This window comes from Hydra viridissima, unplaced genomic scaffold, assembly GCF_058129835.1.
Source record: "Hydra viridissima isolate aposymbiotic clone 2 unplaced genomic scaffold, HvirCarnegie_v1 scaffold_2, whole genome shotgun sequence".
Taxonomy (NCBI): Eukaryota; Metazoa; Cnidaria; class Hydrozoa; order Anthoathecata; family Hydridae; genus Hydra; species Hydra viridissima.
The window spans coordinates 1,862,275-1,875,927 of record NW_028324301.1 but is presented as its reverse complement, the minus strand read 5'-3'; the positions used below and the strand labels follow the sequence as shown (position 1 = coordinate 1,875,927).

Genomic DNA, 13,653 nt, shown 5'->3' with positions numbered 1-13,653 from the left:
TCATGCTTAGATTCAATCAAATATTCGATAAAAAAAAATTGTAAAATGCCTGACGTAAAAAAGTACTTTTCATTTACTTAAAGTTACAAAAGTTAAATATCGATATAAATTATAATAATTATAGATTTATGTGTATAATTAATTTCTTTAACTGAAAACTCTGATTATGAATGCCATTATAATCTATCGTTTAAATACTAGAAATATGTCTTTCTTGTAGGGTAAAAAAAGACGGTTTCATTACATAAGGCGGTGTTTTTTAAGCGGGGGGGGGGGACGCTTTGTAAAGCAAAGTTTTGAATTAAATTATATAACTGATTTTATTTAAAAGGATCAGTTTGTGTTTTTAAAAAACTCCAATTTCGTCGTCCAGTCAGTCGTCCTAAATTGATGAAAACTTCAATGTTAAGATAACTCGGTCATTTTTTACTTTAAGTTTAAACTGAGTGTGAAATCTAAGAAAACTTTCTTGATATGTCAATGTGCAATATAAAACCCATAAGCGGGATTGACTTGCGCTGTAGGATCATAATTTTCGCTTTGTGATGAATCTAAGCTATTTCCTCTGTTTACAACTTGCTTGTCATTTTCTTGTACTTCACTGTAAGGTGGGGGCATCTGATTTATGTAGTAGGGTTGGTAGGTAATTATTCCTGGTGGGAACCCCTCTGCACTCTGTTGTGTTATTACAACTTGTTGGTTATGAAGTATAGCAACTGGACTCTAAAATTAAAGGGAAGAGAAAAACTTTTATTAAAGGGAAGAGAAAAACTAATGGTATTATCTTTCAAAGACATAAAAATATCTGAGATGTTAAAACTGAGTGTAAATTTAATGGTTTTAAGGCTGTTTAAAATACAACGTTTATGTTACATATTCTAACAGTTGAGCATATCTTGTAATCTTAATAATAATAGATAAACAATAACAAATTACCTCGTTTGCTTGGCAGCAGCAGAGGCCTGCACAACCAAGTATGATTCCTACAAACGATACAATTGAACCAAGGATACTAACTGCTAAAGTAAGCTTCAGAATAATCACAATGCTTTTCATGTAATCACAATCGATTCCTAAAGTGTGAAATTTTCATGTAATCACAATCGATTCCTAAAGTGTGAAATTTTCATGTAATCACAATCGATTTCTAAATGTGTGAAATTTTCATATAATCACAATCGATTCCTAAAGTTTGAAATTTTCATGTAATCACAATCGATTCCTAAAGTGTGAAATTTTCATGTAATCACAATCGATTTCTAAATGTGTGAAATTTTCATATAATCACAATCGATTTCTAAATGTGTGAAATTTTCATGTAATCACAATCGATTCCTAAAGTGTGAAATTTTCATGTAATCACAATCGATTCCTAAAGTGTGAAATTTTCATATAATCACAATCGATTTCTAAATGTGTGAAGCATATACAGATTTGGTAATGTCTTCTTGTAAATTATGTAAAAATCAGTATATACTAATTAGCATTTTATGTTTTTAGATCAGTAATGGTGATTACTAAAGATGATTAACTAGCAACAGCTTGTAACCCAGAAAAAAAACTTAAAAATACCTTAACTATGCAAATATATTTGTAGAATTTGCATCAGTTTGTACGTTGAACAAATAGAAGTAGTTTTTACATTCTACTGTAATATTTGGTCAATCTACTAAAGATATTGACAGTTAAACATCGTATGAATGTATGTATATACGTATGTATATACATAGATATATACATGTATGTATATACATAGATATATACATGTATGTATGTATATACATAAATATATACATTCATACGGTGTTTAACGATATGTATGTATGTATGTATGTATGTATGTATGTATGTATGTATGTATGTATGTATGTATGTATGTATGTATGTATGTATGTATGTATGTATGTATGTATGTATGTATGTATGTACCAGATGGATCAATATTAGGGTTTTTTTTTCAAATTTAAAAGCTTGTGGTTGTAAACATTAAACTCTTGCTTATAACTTTCAGGAACGACTTTCATTTTGTTTAATTGTGAAAAAACTCCCTGTGAATTCCATCAATCACTATGAAGAAAGGGCAGCTTTTGCCAATGTGATTTTAAAGGAGAAAATTTGCTTTCACTGCAAAGAATTAAAGATTCATTTGCCCTCTTTCTTGGAGAAAGAACTTCACAGAGTTTGACAAGAAACCTGAAACCTTTACTCCATCCTGGGTTTTTAGGTATTGGGACCTTTGCATTAAATCCTTCATCGGCTAAGTTTTTCAGAACAGTTGATGTTTACTTTGTTGACAAGGACACCGTTGACATTAGCATGGCAGCAGATTTTATTGTTTGATACTTTTTCTTCTGAGAGGAAAACTCTTCTTCAACATCAGAATCCATGTTACTCTTGTCTTCTTCATCATTAGTACCACTACTGAACTCTTGCACTTGGCTTGTTGGCTGTTTTGATAGGCTTCTTTGGCGTTTTGAAGCTGTATTGTGGGCATGGAAATCACTTTCTCAGTCGTGCATCCCACTAGTCTTCCTGTTTCAACTTGTTTTCTGTAAATTTCTTTCTTCTCACTACAAAGCCAGTTTTCATTCGGTTTTGTAATATCAAAGAGATCGCTTCTCAGCCTAATGGCTAAGATCAAGTGTAGTATCACTTGGATTGATTGCGAGCTGGCTAGGCCGGTGTACTTGTATTAAACTGATACTTTTTCTTTTTTTTCCGCCCGTTCCTCAAAGGGGAGGCAAACTCAGGGTCGACGTGCTTCTGAGTCTTCCCTGGAGAAGTTCGGGTAAGTCTGCAAGGGATCGGCCGGAGGACTCAAAATATTCAATACCTCAAAGAGATTTTCTCGGCCTAATGGCTAAGATCAAGTGTAGCGAGCTGGCTAGGCCGGCGTGCTTGTATTAAACTAATACTTTTCTTTTTTTTCCGCCCATTCCTCAAAGTGGAGGCAAACTCAGGGTCGACGTGCTACTGGGTTTTCCCTGGAGAGGTTTGGGTAAGTCCACAAGGCAGTTGCTGGCGGACTATAAACACAATTCTCTCTCTCTCAAAGAGATGAAATGGATCATTATTATTATAATAATTTCATTGTAACATATTTCGGACACCTCAGCAAGGCATCCGCCGGAGGAGGCAAATAAATACTAATACCTAATACCTCAAAGAGATGATAATGACGTAATATCAAAGAGATTCTCAAACTCTTCATTTGGTCGCTTTCTATATTTTTCAAGCATTTCTATGAGCTTATCAACCTTGCTAAAACTTGTTGCTTAGAAATAAAAAAAAAACTCAGCTTTTCCCAAATCTTCAGTAACTCCTTAGAAATCTTCTTTAGTCGCTTAGGCCTTTGACTTCTTTATACAGCTCCAAAAGACCTATTGACAATGTCTCTGTTCGAAGGCATTCTACACATTATCTCATGAATGTCCTTTTTCATTTTCGGTTTTTCATTTTTCATTTTCAGAGACAGCGTTTGTTAGTTGTTGTAAAATTGTGAGTCCATTTTTTTCTAGCTGATTCTGCTGCTAATTTCAATCTCTTACTACCAAGAAACATGTTTATATAAATCTGGAAATATAATAAATACATTCAATGAAAAATGAGAAGTAGATAAAAAGGTGTATTAAAATGCACTTATGTAACGGGTGCAATTGAACTCTAAAAATGCATTTAAAAAAACATTTCAAACATTTTTTAAAATACTAATTAAAAAATTTAATCGAAATATTTTAGAACAGTATTTTAATTGAACCCCCTCAGTCTCATAAACAGCACTAAAATCTGGGCTTAATCTTTAAACTTTGATGTTCTGATAAAAATATCGTTCACACAGAGTTCAACGTCTTGGTGACTGGAGGATTGGATGGATACGAGAAATGCCAGCCTATGACATCTGCTCAAATTGAAAAAAATATGGAATTGACACTGGAGAGCAGGTACTCACTTATCCTTCGACCAGAAGTTAATATTGTTAGGAAGTCTGGAAACTGAGTTGGCAGTGATAGGGGACTCTTTTCTGTAAGAGTGTTCAAATCAAAATGTATCTAACATTCTCACTGTTTCTAGCCTTGTTATTGATTAAACATTTCTTGGCTTTCAGCAGGGTAATATTTGTGTTAAAATCTTTTGTTTCGTTATAGCCTCAGCCTTCAGACGTTCTGTAAGAAAAAATAGCGTTCATACCAAAGGTCTTGCTCGATCTTAATCAGGATGTTTGCTGATAGAATCATGCAGTTCTTTAGTGTCTTTATGTGGGTTATTGGTTAATTAATCAGTGTGAATAGTACACAAAGCTACTTCTATATTTCTAACAACTACATAGACACAAGTATTATTCTAAATAAAATTCTATTTGAGCAAACGTATCTTGACATAAAAGATCTTCTCAAGCTTAATTATCTTTTTTTAACTTCCGGATCCTGGATGATGTTGAATACCATCTGTCATTTTACATGTTTTTAGAGTATTTTTTCGGAACTTGATTGATCACTTGCTATTTCTCTGTTGCTCTTTATAGAGCTAAACTTCATCACAATGAGTCGTCCCTAATTTTATAGATCGCTAATTCTCTTTATAACATATTAGTTGCGGAATCTTTTGGGAACAAATGATCTTTTTAAAAACTTCATTATTTAGATAAAATACAAATGGATCAATGACTTCAAATCTTTAAGATTTTAAGGGAAAAAGGCACTTTTTTATAAAATGAGAAAACAAACCACCTGTTATCTAATCACCTGTTATCTGACAGTTTATTGCTTCTCTTTTTTTTTTTATGTACTTTAATTTTTAGATCTTCTAAATCAAGATCAAAGTAAATTGAACTGAAAAACAAAAGAAAAGAAAATATAGAAAAAATAAAAAAAAATATAAAAAATAGAAAATAATGAGTGAGTAAATTTTTTAATGCCATCACTTAGAGCGAAATATTAATCTGTCGTAAAAAAAATGTTTTTATCCATTATTGATAATTTTGGCCCGTAGTGTACCCACTTTTCGGGCCGTAGTGAACTCACCTCTGTTCTATGATTATAAACTCTTTGGAAAAAGCAACACTAGAAGCATGCAAATCGAACGTTACTTTTTAAAATTTCAACGCCATTTTTAAAAAAAATATTAAAATTTATAAAAAGTTTTGATATTTTTTATAAAATGGAAACTTTAAGGCATGTTATAATATCATAACAATCATTTAAAAAGTCAAGAACCCCCTTTCTTAAGCATAATCACTGGTGTGAGTAGATACTTTATTGGTAACATTTTTTTTTCTAAAAACACGCCAAAGTATTACCTTTATACGTTTCTTCGGTACAATAGCAGTCTCCAGAAATGTTTTGACAATTGTGGTCGCGAAAGTACGAACTTGCCAAAACGTAGTTATCTAGCGACAACGCAAGTAACCACACAGAGATGACCATTATTATAAATAAAATTAAGTTGAAAACCAAACTTGTTGTCAACTAAAAGAGAGTAAAACTTAGTTCAAATTTTTTATAAAATTGAATCAGTATTTTAATATATATAAAATGTATATTTTATATTTTATTGTTTAGTAAAACATTTATATTAAATCTAGATATTATTATAATATATATATATATATATATATATATATATATATATATATATATATATATATATATATATATATATATATATATATATATATATAAACATACCAAACATTTGTTTCTAGTTACCCAGCACACAATACCAATGGCTCCAACAATCACAATCTAAATCAAGTATTGATAGAAGTAGAGTAAAAAGTTTATTGAAAATTATTTCAATACATTAAAAATCAACTATAAAACTTCTAAAACGTTTTTTCTTTAGTTTGAAAACGTGTGAACTTTAAAATGTTAAACCCAACAAAGAATCAATACACAACCCCCCGAAAAAATAATCCTGCATGAAACGTAGTACGGCTAAAGAACAAGAGAAGACTTATCATAAGGGAGGATTACTTATCATAAAAGATGAAATTCAAACCTGATGATTATTAGGTTTTACATCAGTGCTTAAGCAAGCTGCACGTTATTTAAAGTTAAATGATTTACAACCAGTGGGGGCACCAGGAGGACTTTAAGGGACGCTATAGCTCCTCCTGAAAAAGTAATAGCACCTCCAAAGCACCCCCAGAAAATTTGTAGATTTTTTCCTTCAACTAATTTAATATTTTAAATATGTAGTTGCTTTCTTCAAAAGACATGATAATGTATCTAAAAAAAATCAACTACTGTATTCTAATTTCAAAAAACCATCACACAACCTGATTTTAACTTTGCGTATATTATCACTTCCGGGAAACAACAAGAACCTGACCAACAAAAATATGTTAATCTGGTTGAAGAAGATAAACTGTGCAGTTATCTTTTCACCGCTTCTGAGAATGCTAATAGTCTTAGCACGGGACAGCTAGAGGATCTAAGCAGAAGTCCTCAAAATGGACCAAGACAACCACTTCTGCAAGAATATCCACCATGCTTGTGTGGAGTGCAACAGATAAGTTTTAGAGAAGGCTTGCTCGATCAATATTTGTGGTTGGAATACAGCGGGAGTAAAGATGCCGTGTTTTACTTTGCTTGTTAACATCTTCTAAAAGAAGGACACAGATTCCATCTTGAGCCAGAATTTACCGCTTTCTGATTTAATAACTGGTGGAAAGCAGCAGCGTTATTGAAGAGCCATCGTGAAAGCGCCGGGTATAAAATTTTCAATGGAAGAATGGAGTGAATTCAAGTTAAAACAAACAAGTGGATCAAAACTCGCCAACATTCTCAACAAAGGACATTCTGCATTGACTCAGGAGAATCGGAGGTACATGATGGGTGTTGTAGAAAGTTTGCAAATCATAGCTTGTCAGGGAATCGCTCAGCGCAGTCACAGTGAGAAATAAGATTCAGCCAACAAAGGTAATTTTCATGAGATGCTTGATGTGATTGTAAAATTTTAATCCTATTGTCCAAAACAAGCTGACAATTAATCCATCTAATAACAAGTATATTCATCATGACATACAGAACAAAGTATTTAATTTTACGGCTGAAGAAAAAAAAATCAGCAATGAAGTTAAAGAAGTTCAATACTTTGTCATTTTGATGGGTGCAAAAAAAAAGAACAAAATTCTGTTATTGTTCGTTATTTGCAGCCAGATGCAGACTCACTTTTCGACAGCATCAGAAAGACCCTCAGTTTCTAATAATTTCAACCTTCTCTGCCTTTGTAATGCGTTCAACTTTGTGGACTGAAATTGTTTACATATACGATGCATCTGTTTAAACTGTGAATTTTTTGTAAAAGCTTGCATGTAAAATCTATAAACATGGTAACTGTGTCATGTTTGTTTATGCTTTAAATTAATTGCATAGTACCAAATTATTCACTATCCACTGTATTGGTGACTGCTGATGTCAGAGTTTTCAATGCACTTGTGTATGTGGGGTGTGTCAGTGGGTGTGTTTGTGCTTGCGTTTTTGTTGATAACTCTAGGGTAGAAAAACATCCTTCATAGCACCTACAGTAAAACGATTAGCCCCCCCGTTAGCACATGCAGAAAAAATTTTTTGGAGCTGTTTATAACAACAACAAACCAGTAAAGATATCAAGAAAGGAAAAAAAAAACATCACGTTTAGTGAATTTGTGCAACTTTAAAATGCTCAGGTATGCGTTACATATTGGGAAGATCCGTAAAAAAGGAAGCTATTCCTTGGACCATCTCACTTTAAAATATAACATTTTCCCCATAAAGTAAGAGGTCCAGCAAAGTGCATCTACATTAAAAGAAATAATTGTATTTAACTTACTGGAACACCACTCCAATACGGTGTGATAATGACGGACGCGTTAACTGCAAATATTGTACTGCACACAACAATAGTTATTCCAAAGCATAGCTGAAAAATTCCAACCACACCAAATATTATTGCAATATTTTTATGTATAAGAACCATTTTAATTACCGCACTTCAAATTGCATCTACTTGTTACTCTGGTTTTCTTTCTGCTGAACGTCAATCGACTCCCTCTTTGTTGTTAAAAAATGAAACAGCTGCAAGGAACTCATAAACACGCTCTTCTCTTTTAACAATCATACTTAGCACCGTTTCAATTCCTTAAATATTCCTACATTGTGGAAATAAAAATGGAAACTTAAAAAAATTTTTTTTGGTTATTCAAGATTTTATCATCTAAACTTAAAAAACAGAATAAATTTGGAAACAAAAACTACAAAGAGCTCAAAACGTGAGAGTTGTTAATAATTAAAAATTTCAAATGCTTTGTATGAATTAGGAATTCAACGTCCAAACGATATTAAACATCATGCATAAATAAATAGTTCGTCTTACATGTAACGTTCAAGTTTTAAAAAAATTCCTTTTTTCCAACAAATCTTAGATAAATCGATTAAAATATTTTTTAAAAATTGTTACGAACTTGTTAAAATGTAGTTGAGAAATGAAAGGAGAAAGGTTCAGACCCGAGGACCCGATGAGTCCAGTGATACCAAACAGCTAAATTAAGCATGCGAGCTATCTACGCACTACAATTTTAAGAAAGCTTACATAACCTAGTATGCTAATGTAATTGCGATTTATAATCATTCAATTCATTAATAATGTTATGTAACAACGAACTTCGCATTTAATGATTTTTATTGCAAAAGATTGCACTTACTGATAAAATTAACCAGTAAAAAATGTTACTAAAATTAATATTGTGTGGATTACTTTTATAACATTTTTTTAGCTTCACTTTCGTTTATTTTGATGAACTTCATTCAAATACACAGTTAAGTTTTCTCAAAAACAAACAATGCTGGAAACAAAGTGTTTGTTGCATTGATTCTGAGATTTTGATTTTGGTACATTGTTTTTACCTGATTTTGGATGGTAATTTTGGTGAATTCAAATCTGCTATTAGACTTTTTTGGCAAGTTCCAGATTTTTAAGGATTTTCATTTTTTTAATTTCTGAATGTTTTAGACATTTTACCAATTTTTATCAATATTTTTCACAAATGCCAAAGTTGTATATCTATAAGTTGTATTTCAATAAGTTATATATTGTTTTGATGCCATTATGGGTATTTTTACAAATGCAACCAAACATATTGACACTATGAAAAAAGTAAACACATAAACTTTTGCTTCGGACTATCAGTAAACTGCTTCCATTCTGCTAAATTACACATGGCAATGTCCAAATGCAAAATAAGATCATCATGGCAACAAAGTTTCTTTAAAAAAAGGTTAACAGAGGTCTGATTCTGAAGTATTATCTTTCAAATCGTTTTGTTTCGTTTCTTTTCTTTTTGAATATGCTTTTTATTTAACATCCAAGCCAATAACTCAGCTGCTTTCTTGAAAGAGCAAAATCACGATTCATCTAAAAACACTGAGCTCTTTAAAAGTGTTTAGTATCAAATTAAAAAACTTAATGATAATCTGGCATTATTTCTTAAGTTTTAAATTTCGTGCATTCATCATCTGAGAAGAAAAAACCTTTAAAAGTTATCTAAAAAATCTCTTCAGAATGTTGAATTGCTTGTTCCTCAGAATGTTTAATTGCAGAATGGAAGAAGAAATATTTAGATACAGAATCTTTTTTACTTTCACTTAAAAAGTTATGGTTAATACGTTACTTCAAAACCTAATCATCTGATAAAGACATCAAATTTTCTCTCTTTAATCTAGGAAAAGTTTAATCATAACCACGGTAATTAGCGCAATGAAAACCCCGATACCATGATCGGGGTTTTCATTGCGCTAAAAACACCCTTGTCATAGTAAAATTTGATTTCCCACCCTTACCTTAGAGTAGGAAATTAAATTTTACTATGACAAGGGTGTTTTCTTTTACGCTCCAAGCTTAACAAGATAATAAGAATAGGTATTGACTTTGAACTAAAAAATACCAAACAGTTGTATGACATACAGAGCGAATGCTTTGGCTTTTACTTCATTTGATTGTCTCTTACATGCCTAAAGTTAGCAAACCAAAGAATCACAACACTAATATTTATTTAGATTTCCATGTGAGTTTTTTTTCAGTTATCGTGACTTTTAATGAAGTAATAGATTAGGGAAACCTTTTATTTGCAACCAATAAATTATTGGAAATATAAAACAACAAATTGCACCGAAAGAATTAAAAACTGTTAGTAAAAACTGTTGTGTGCTAATTAGGGTAGGGTTGCCAATATTGTACCCCCTAAGACAAAACTAAAAAATGTAGGTAATCTACTGAGTGAAAACATGGATTTTCAATTGGATTTCATAATTTAAGGATTGTTTGTTGTAAAGATGTTAAAAAAACTCAAAATTTAAAAAGCGTTAAGTCTCGAAGAATCAAATTAAAAAAATAGCGCTAAGAGTACAATTAAGGAAACTAGATCCTTAATTGTACCATTTTAATCCAATATAGTACCACTTTCTTGATTTCAATTACTTTACAGCTTTGCAAATATTTTATGATTTTAGATTTCAGGGATTTAAAGAACTGATTAAAAGGAATGGTTTTTATAGAATCAGCAATTGGAAATATTCTGATATAACATAACATAACACCTAACTGCCCATAATATAATGAAATGAAGTTTTTTATTTAATAAACTCTATGCAACTTGAATTTTTTTTTCTTCTGGAAATTGCCAAAAACAGGTATCACCACATATGGCACAATTTTTATTTAAATTGTATGTTTACCAATGGGTTAGCTAAGATAAGAATAGAGGAGGAAGGTAGGTATTAAAGATAGTTATACTAAATAATGTAAAACAATATATATTATATCTGTTTTAAAAACAACCACACTAAATATTGTAAAATAAAATACATAAAAACATTATTTTTGGCAAAAGTTTCAGATATATTGTGTCTGTTTTTGATTAACACCTGCACAGCCAACATGACACCAGCCTTGACATATTGGTAAAACTGAACTAGAGAGTGCATCATTTTAAGGACTGCTTGTCAATACAAGAGTAATACTAAAAATTTTATTCTTTTGTTTAAGTGGTGAAGTTCGTATTGTAAGTATGGATATTTCTCTAATTGAAATCTCAAAAGGATTTTGTTAAACTTTACAAGCGTTTTTTAGCGGTCAGAATGGTTGCGTCGGTACAATTTAGGACATGCCTTGAGGTACAATTTACGCAACTAATCTGACATTCAGTTAATTAAAAAATTTGACAACTAAAAATGAGATATTTTAAATTCTAGGTATTTATTTTGAATTTAGATAAATTATGCTTTAACATAAGTATTCTGAACAAATCATATCTTCTGCTTTTTTTAATGAAATACGCTTAGCCATTAAAACCTAAAATAAGAAATCTCCAATGACAAACCAAAAAGAGCTTACTCTGGCCTTAATGCAGTTGGATGACAAAAAAAAAAACAGTTGACTCCTTAATTTCATTCAGCAAAGATAAAAAATAAGTTAAAAAATTTCTTGTGGGTTGTAAAAATAACGAGTTATGTTAAAAGTACAATTATGTTAAAAGTATAGGCATCGATACAATATTAGCAACCTTACCCTAAGCATTGGCGTTTTCCGTTAATAAAGAATAGTAACGAATAAATTTTTGACACTCTTTTAAAAAAAAAAAATCGAATTATAAGAAGTTTTTTTACAACAAACTTTGGGTTTAAAATAGCAAAAGATTTAGAAGTGACAAACAGGCTTGTTGAGAGAATAAACAAACTTTGAGACAACCTATTCTGGTGGCCTCTAGAGCCCATAAACGCCACAATTCCCGGAGAACTTTACACGGGCTAGACTCTTTTTTGTTGTGGTCAGTTTTCTGAAAAGAAAAAACATATATGAAACCATAATGACGTTTTCCTACCAAAAAAATATTTGCTTAAAAGTTTATTTAACAAAAAACACATTGTAATGTTCTCAAAAAATTTTTTTTTCCTCATTTTATCTGGTGGTTCCTCACCCAGTGAAAGCCCAAAGCAAAATAAACTTCAGTACTCTCCTCCCCCCTCCTTCAACGGGTTTAATGACAAATATATCTGCAAACATAAATTTTATTGCTTTTGAGAAATATGTTTAGCAAATTTAAAGTGTTTTTAGGCGTTTTAAAAAGTTTTTATGGGGTTGATCATTATTTTAAATGCCCTCAAAATGGTATTGACGCAGCAGTTACGAGAATTTCGTATCATGATGTTACCTTTAAGAAAGTTTTTATTTAGAAAAAAAAGTTTGCTGGTTGTTGTATTAAATTTTGTAAGCTTCTTGTTGCTGATTTAGATGACGTGAAATTCGATTTTAATGATTCAATTTGCATGGCACTTTAAATAACCGTCATGAGAAACAGTAATTTTTTGTTAAAGTCAAATTATAAGATACCATCTCAAAAACTCTAGTTCAAATATTGCATTTTGTGTTTCCATAGCAACGTTTGGACTAGCGTTGTCATGTAGCGATTCGGTTTGTTGCTTTCCATGACCTGGTCTAGTTCATTTTTCTAAGATTCAAACGTTTTACTTGTTGAGAACAAAGTTCTTAAAAAAATGTTGAGCGTTAACAGTTTGCTTAGGTTCCAATAACTAAAAATACAACATACCTTTCATATTCCACCAACTGCATAACATCAATTTATTATAGTAGTAGTCTTTTTTGTAGTTACCACTGTTGTTTGACCACGACTTAACCACTGCTTTTCATAGAACCCAAATTTTAAAAAGCTATTTAAATGTTTAATAAATATTTTCCATAAAAAAATCTTTTTTCTCAAACTTTGTTCAACCGTTAACCATGTTTCTTCGCACAACTCAAACGGACTGATTTTCCATTTTTTTAAAATTTTTCCTAAATCATGCAAACATCTAAAAATGTTTTTCTTTGGATGACATGAAAACTTCAGCAGCATTTTTTTCTTGTCAAAACTCATGAAGCATGCGATACCGTAAATGAATTTTTTCTACTTCTCTTGTTTAAGAGAAAATATTTCAAAAATAATACATTATCTTTGTGATTATATTTTGTATATTTAAATTTTGACTAAAATGACGACAACATTTTTGCATACTTCTAATATTATGTTACATTTTTATGTCTAATATCAATTATTTTGCTAAAAATTTATTTCTCACAGAAAGTTAAGTTTGTATTTACGCAAAAAAGCAGCTTTAGTTTTTGTGTTGCGTCAAAAGCAAATTATTGCTATGAATTTCCAGAATCGTTAAACTTGAATAAAATATCTGGTCATGATTTTATTAGGAGACCTTTGAAGAACTCTTTTCAATAACTTTATAATTTTAATTATTTAATTGTAGTTTTTTAATTAATTAATAAATGTTTTCCCTTCTCTTACTTAAATTTTTTTTTTTTCATTAAATGATTGAAAAATTATCACTATTCTATAACATTATCTATACAACTATTTATCTATATGATTTTTTATCTATATGACTTACACTAATAAATTTTCTTTGTTTAACTTTATTTTCCTTAAAAAATTTTCTTTGTTTAAATATGAATTGTTATCATTCAGCAAAACTCAGATTTTTAACCTTTGGTTTATTTTAAAAGCCGATAAATTTTATTTTGGTGCCTAACTATGGACTCATAAGTTTTTGTCAACAAAAAAGAGAAGCATTTATTGTTTAGTTATATGATTTAGCCATCAGTCAA

The 13,653-nt window shown here is 30.7% G+C and overlaps 1 protein-coding gene and 1 pseudogene across 2 annotated transcripts; one reads left to right on the top strand and one right to left on the bottom strand.

The window, feature by feature from the left end:
* Positions 1-46: 46 nt before the first annotated feature.
* On the bottom strand, positions 47-8,133 carry LOC149891519 (uncharacterized). Of its 2 annotated transcripts, none has more exons than XM_090079656.1 (5): positions 7,813-8,133; positions 5,685-5,741; positions 5,297-5,465; positions 937-1,073; positions 47-723 (listed from the first exon to the last, which is right to left on the bottom strand). In XM_090079656.1, the coding sequence occupies exons 1-5, from the start codon at positions 7,957-7,959 to the stop codon at positions 478-480; spliced, it is 756 nt and encodes a 251-aa protein (XP_089935782.1). In that variant the 5' UTR covers positions 7,960-8,133; the 3' UTR covers positions 47-477. The 2 variants fall into 2 exon arrangements, with proteins under 2 accessions (XP_089935782.1, XP_089935783.1); XM_090079657.1 differs by having other exon boundaries at positions 5,685-7,493; positions 7,813-7,983.
* LOC149891520 (U2 spliceosomal RNA) lies at positions 2,612-2,783 on the top strand (annotated as a pseudogene).
* Positions 8,134-13,653: the final 5,520 nt, after the last annotated feature.

Excerpts from the sequence above, each read along its gene's own strand:
- LOC149891519 (XM_090079656.1), bottom strand. The coding sequence starts at position 7,959 with ATGGTTCTTATACATAAAAATATTGCAATAATATTTGGTGTGGTTGGA. Across the intron at positions 5,742-7,812 it reads CGTATTGGAGTGGTGTTCCA|ATTGTGATTGTTGGAGCCAT; the intron begins GTAAGTTAAATA and ends TACTTGATTTAG. Across the intron at positions 724-936 it reads GCTGCTGCCAAGCAAACGAG|AGTCCAGTTGCTATACTTCA; the intron begins GTAATTTGTTAT and ends CTTTAATTTTAG.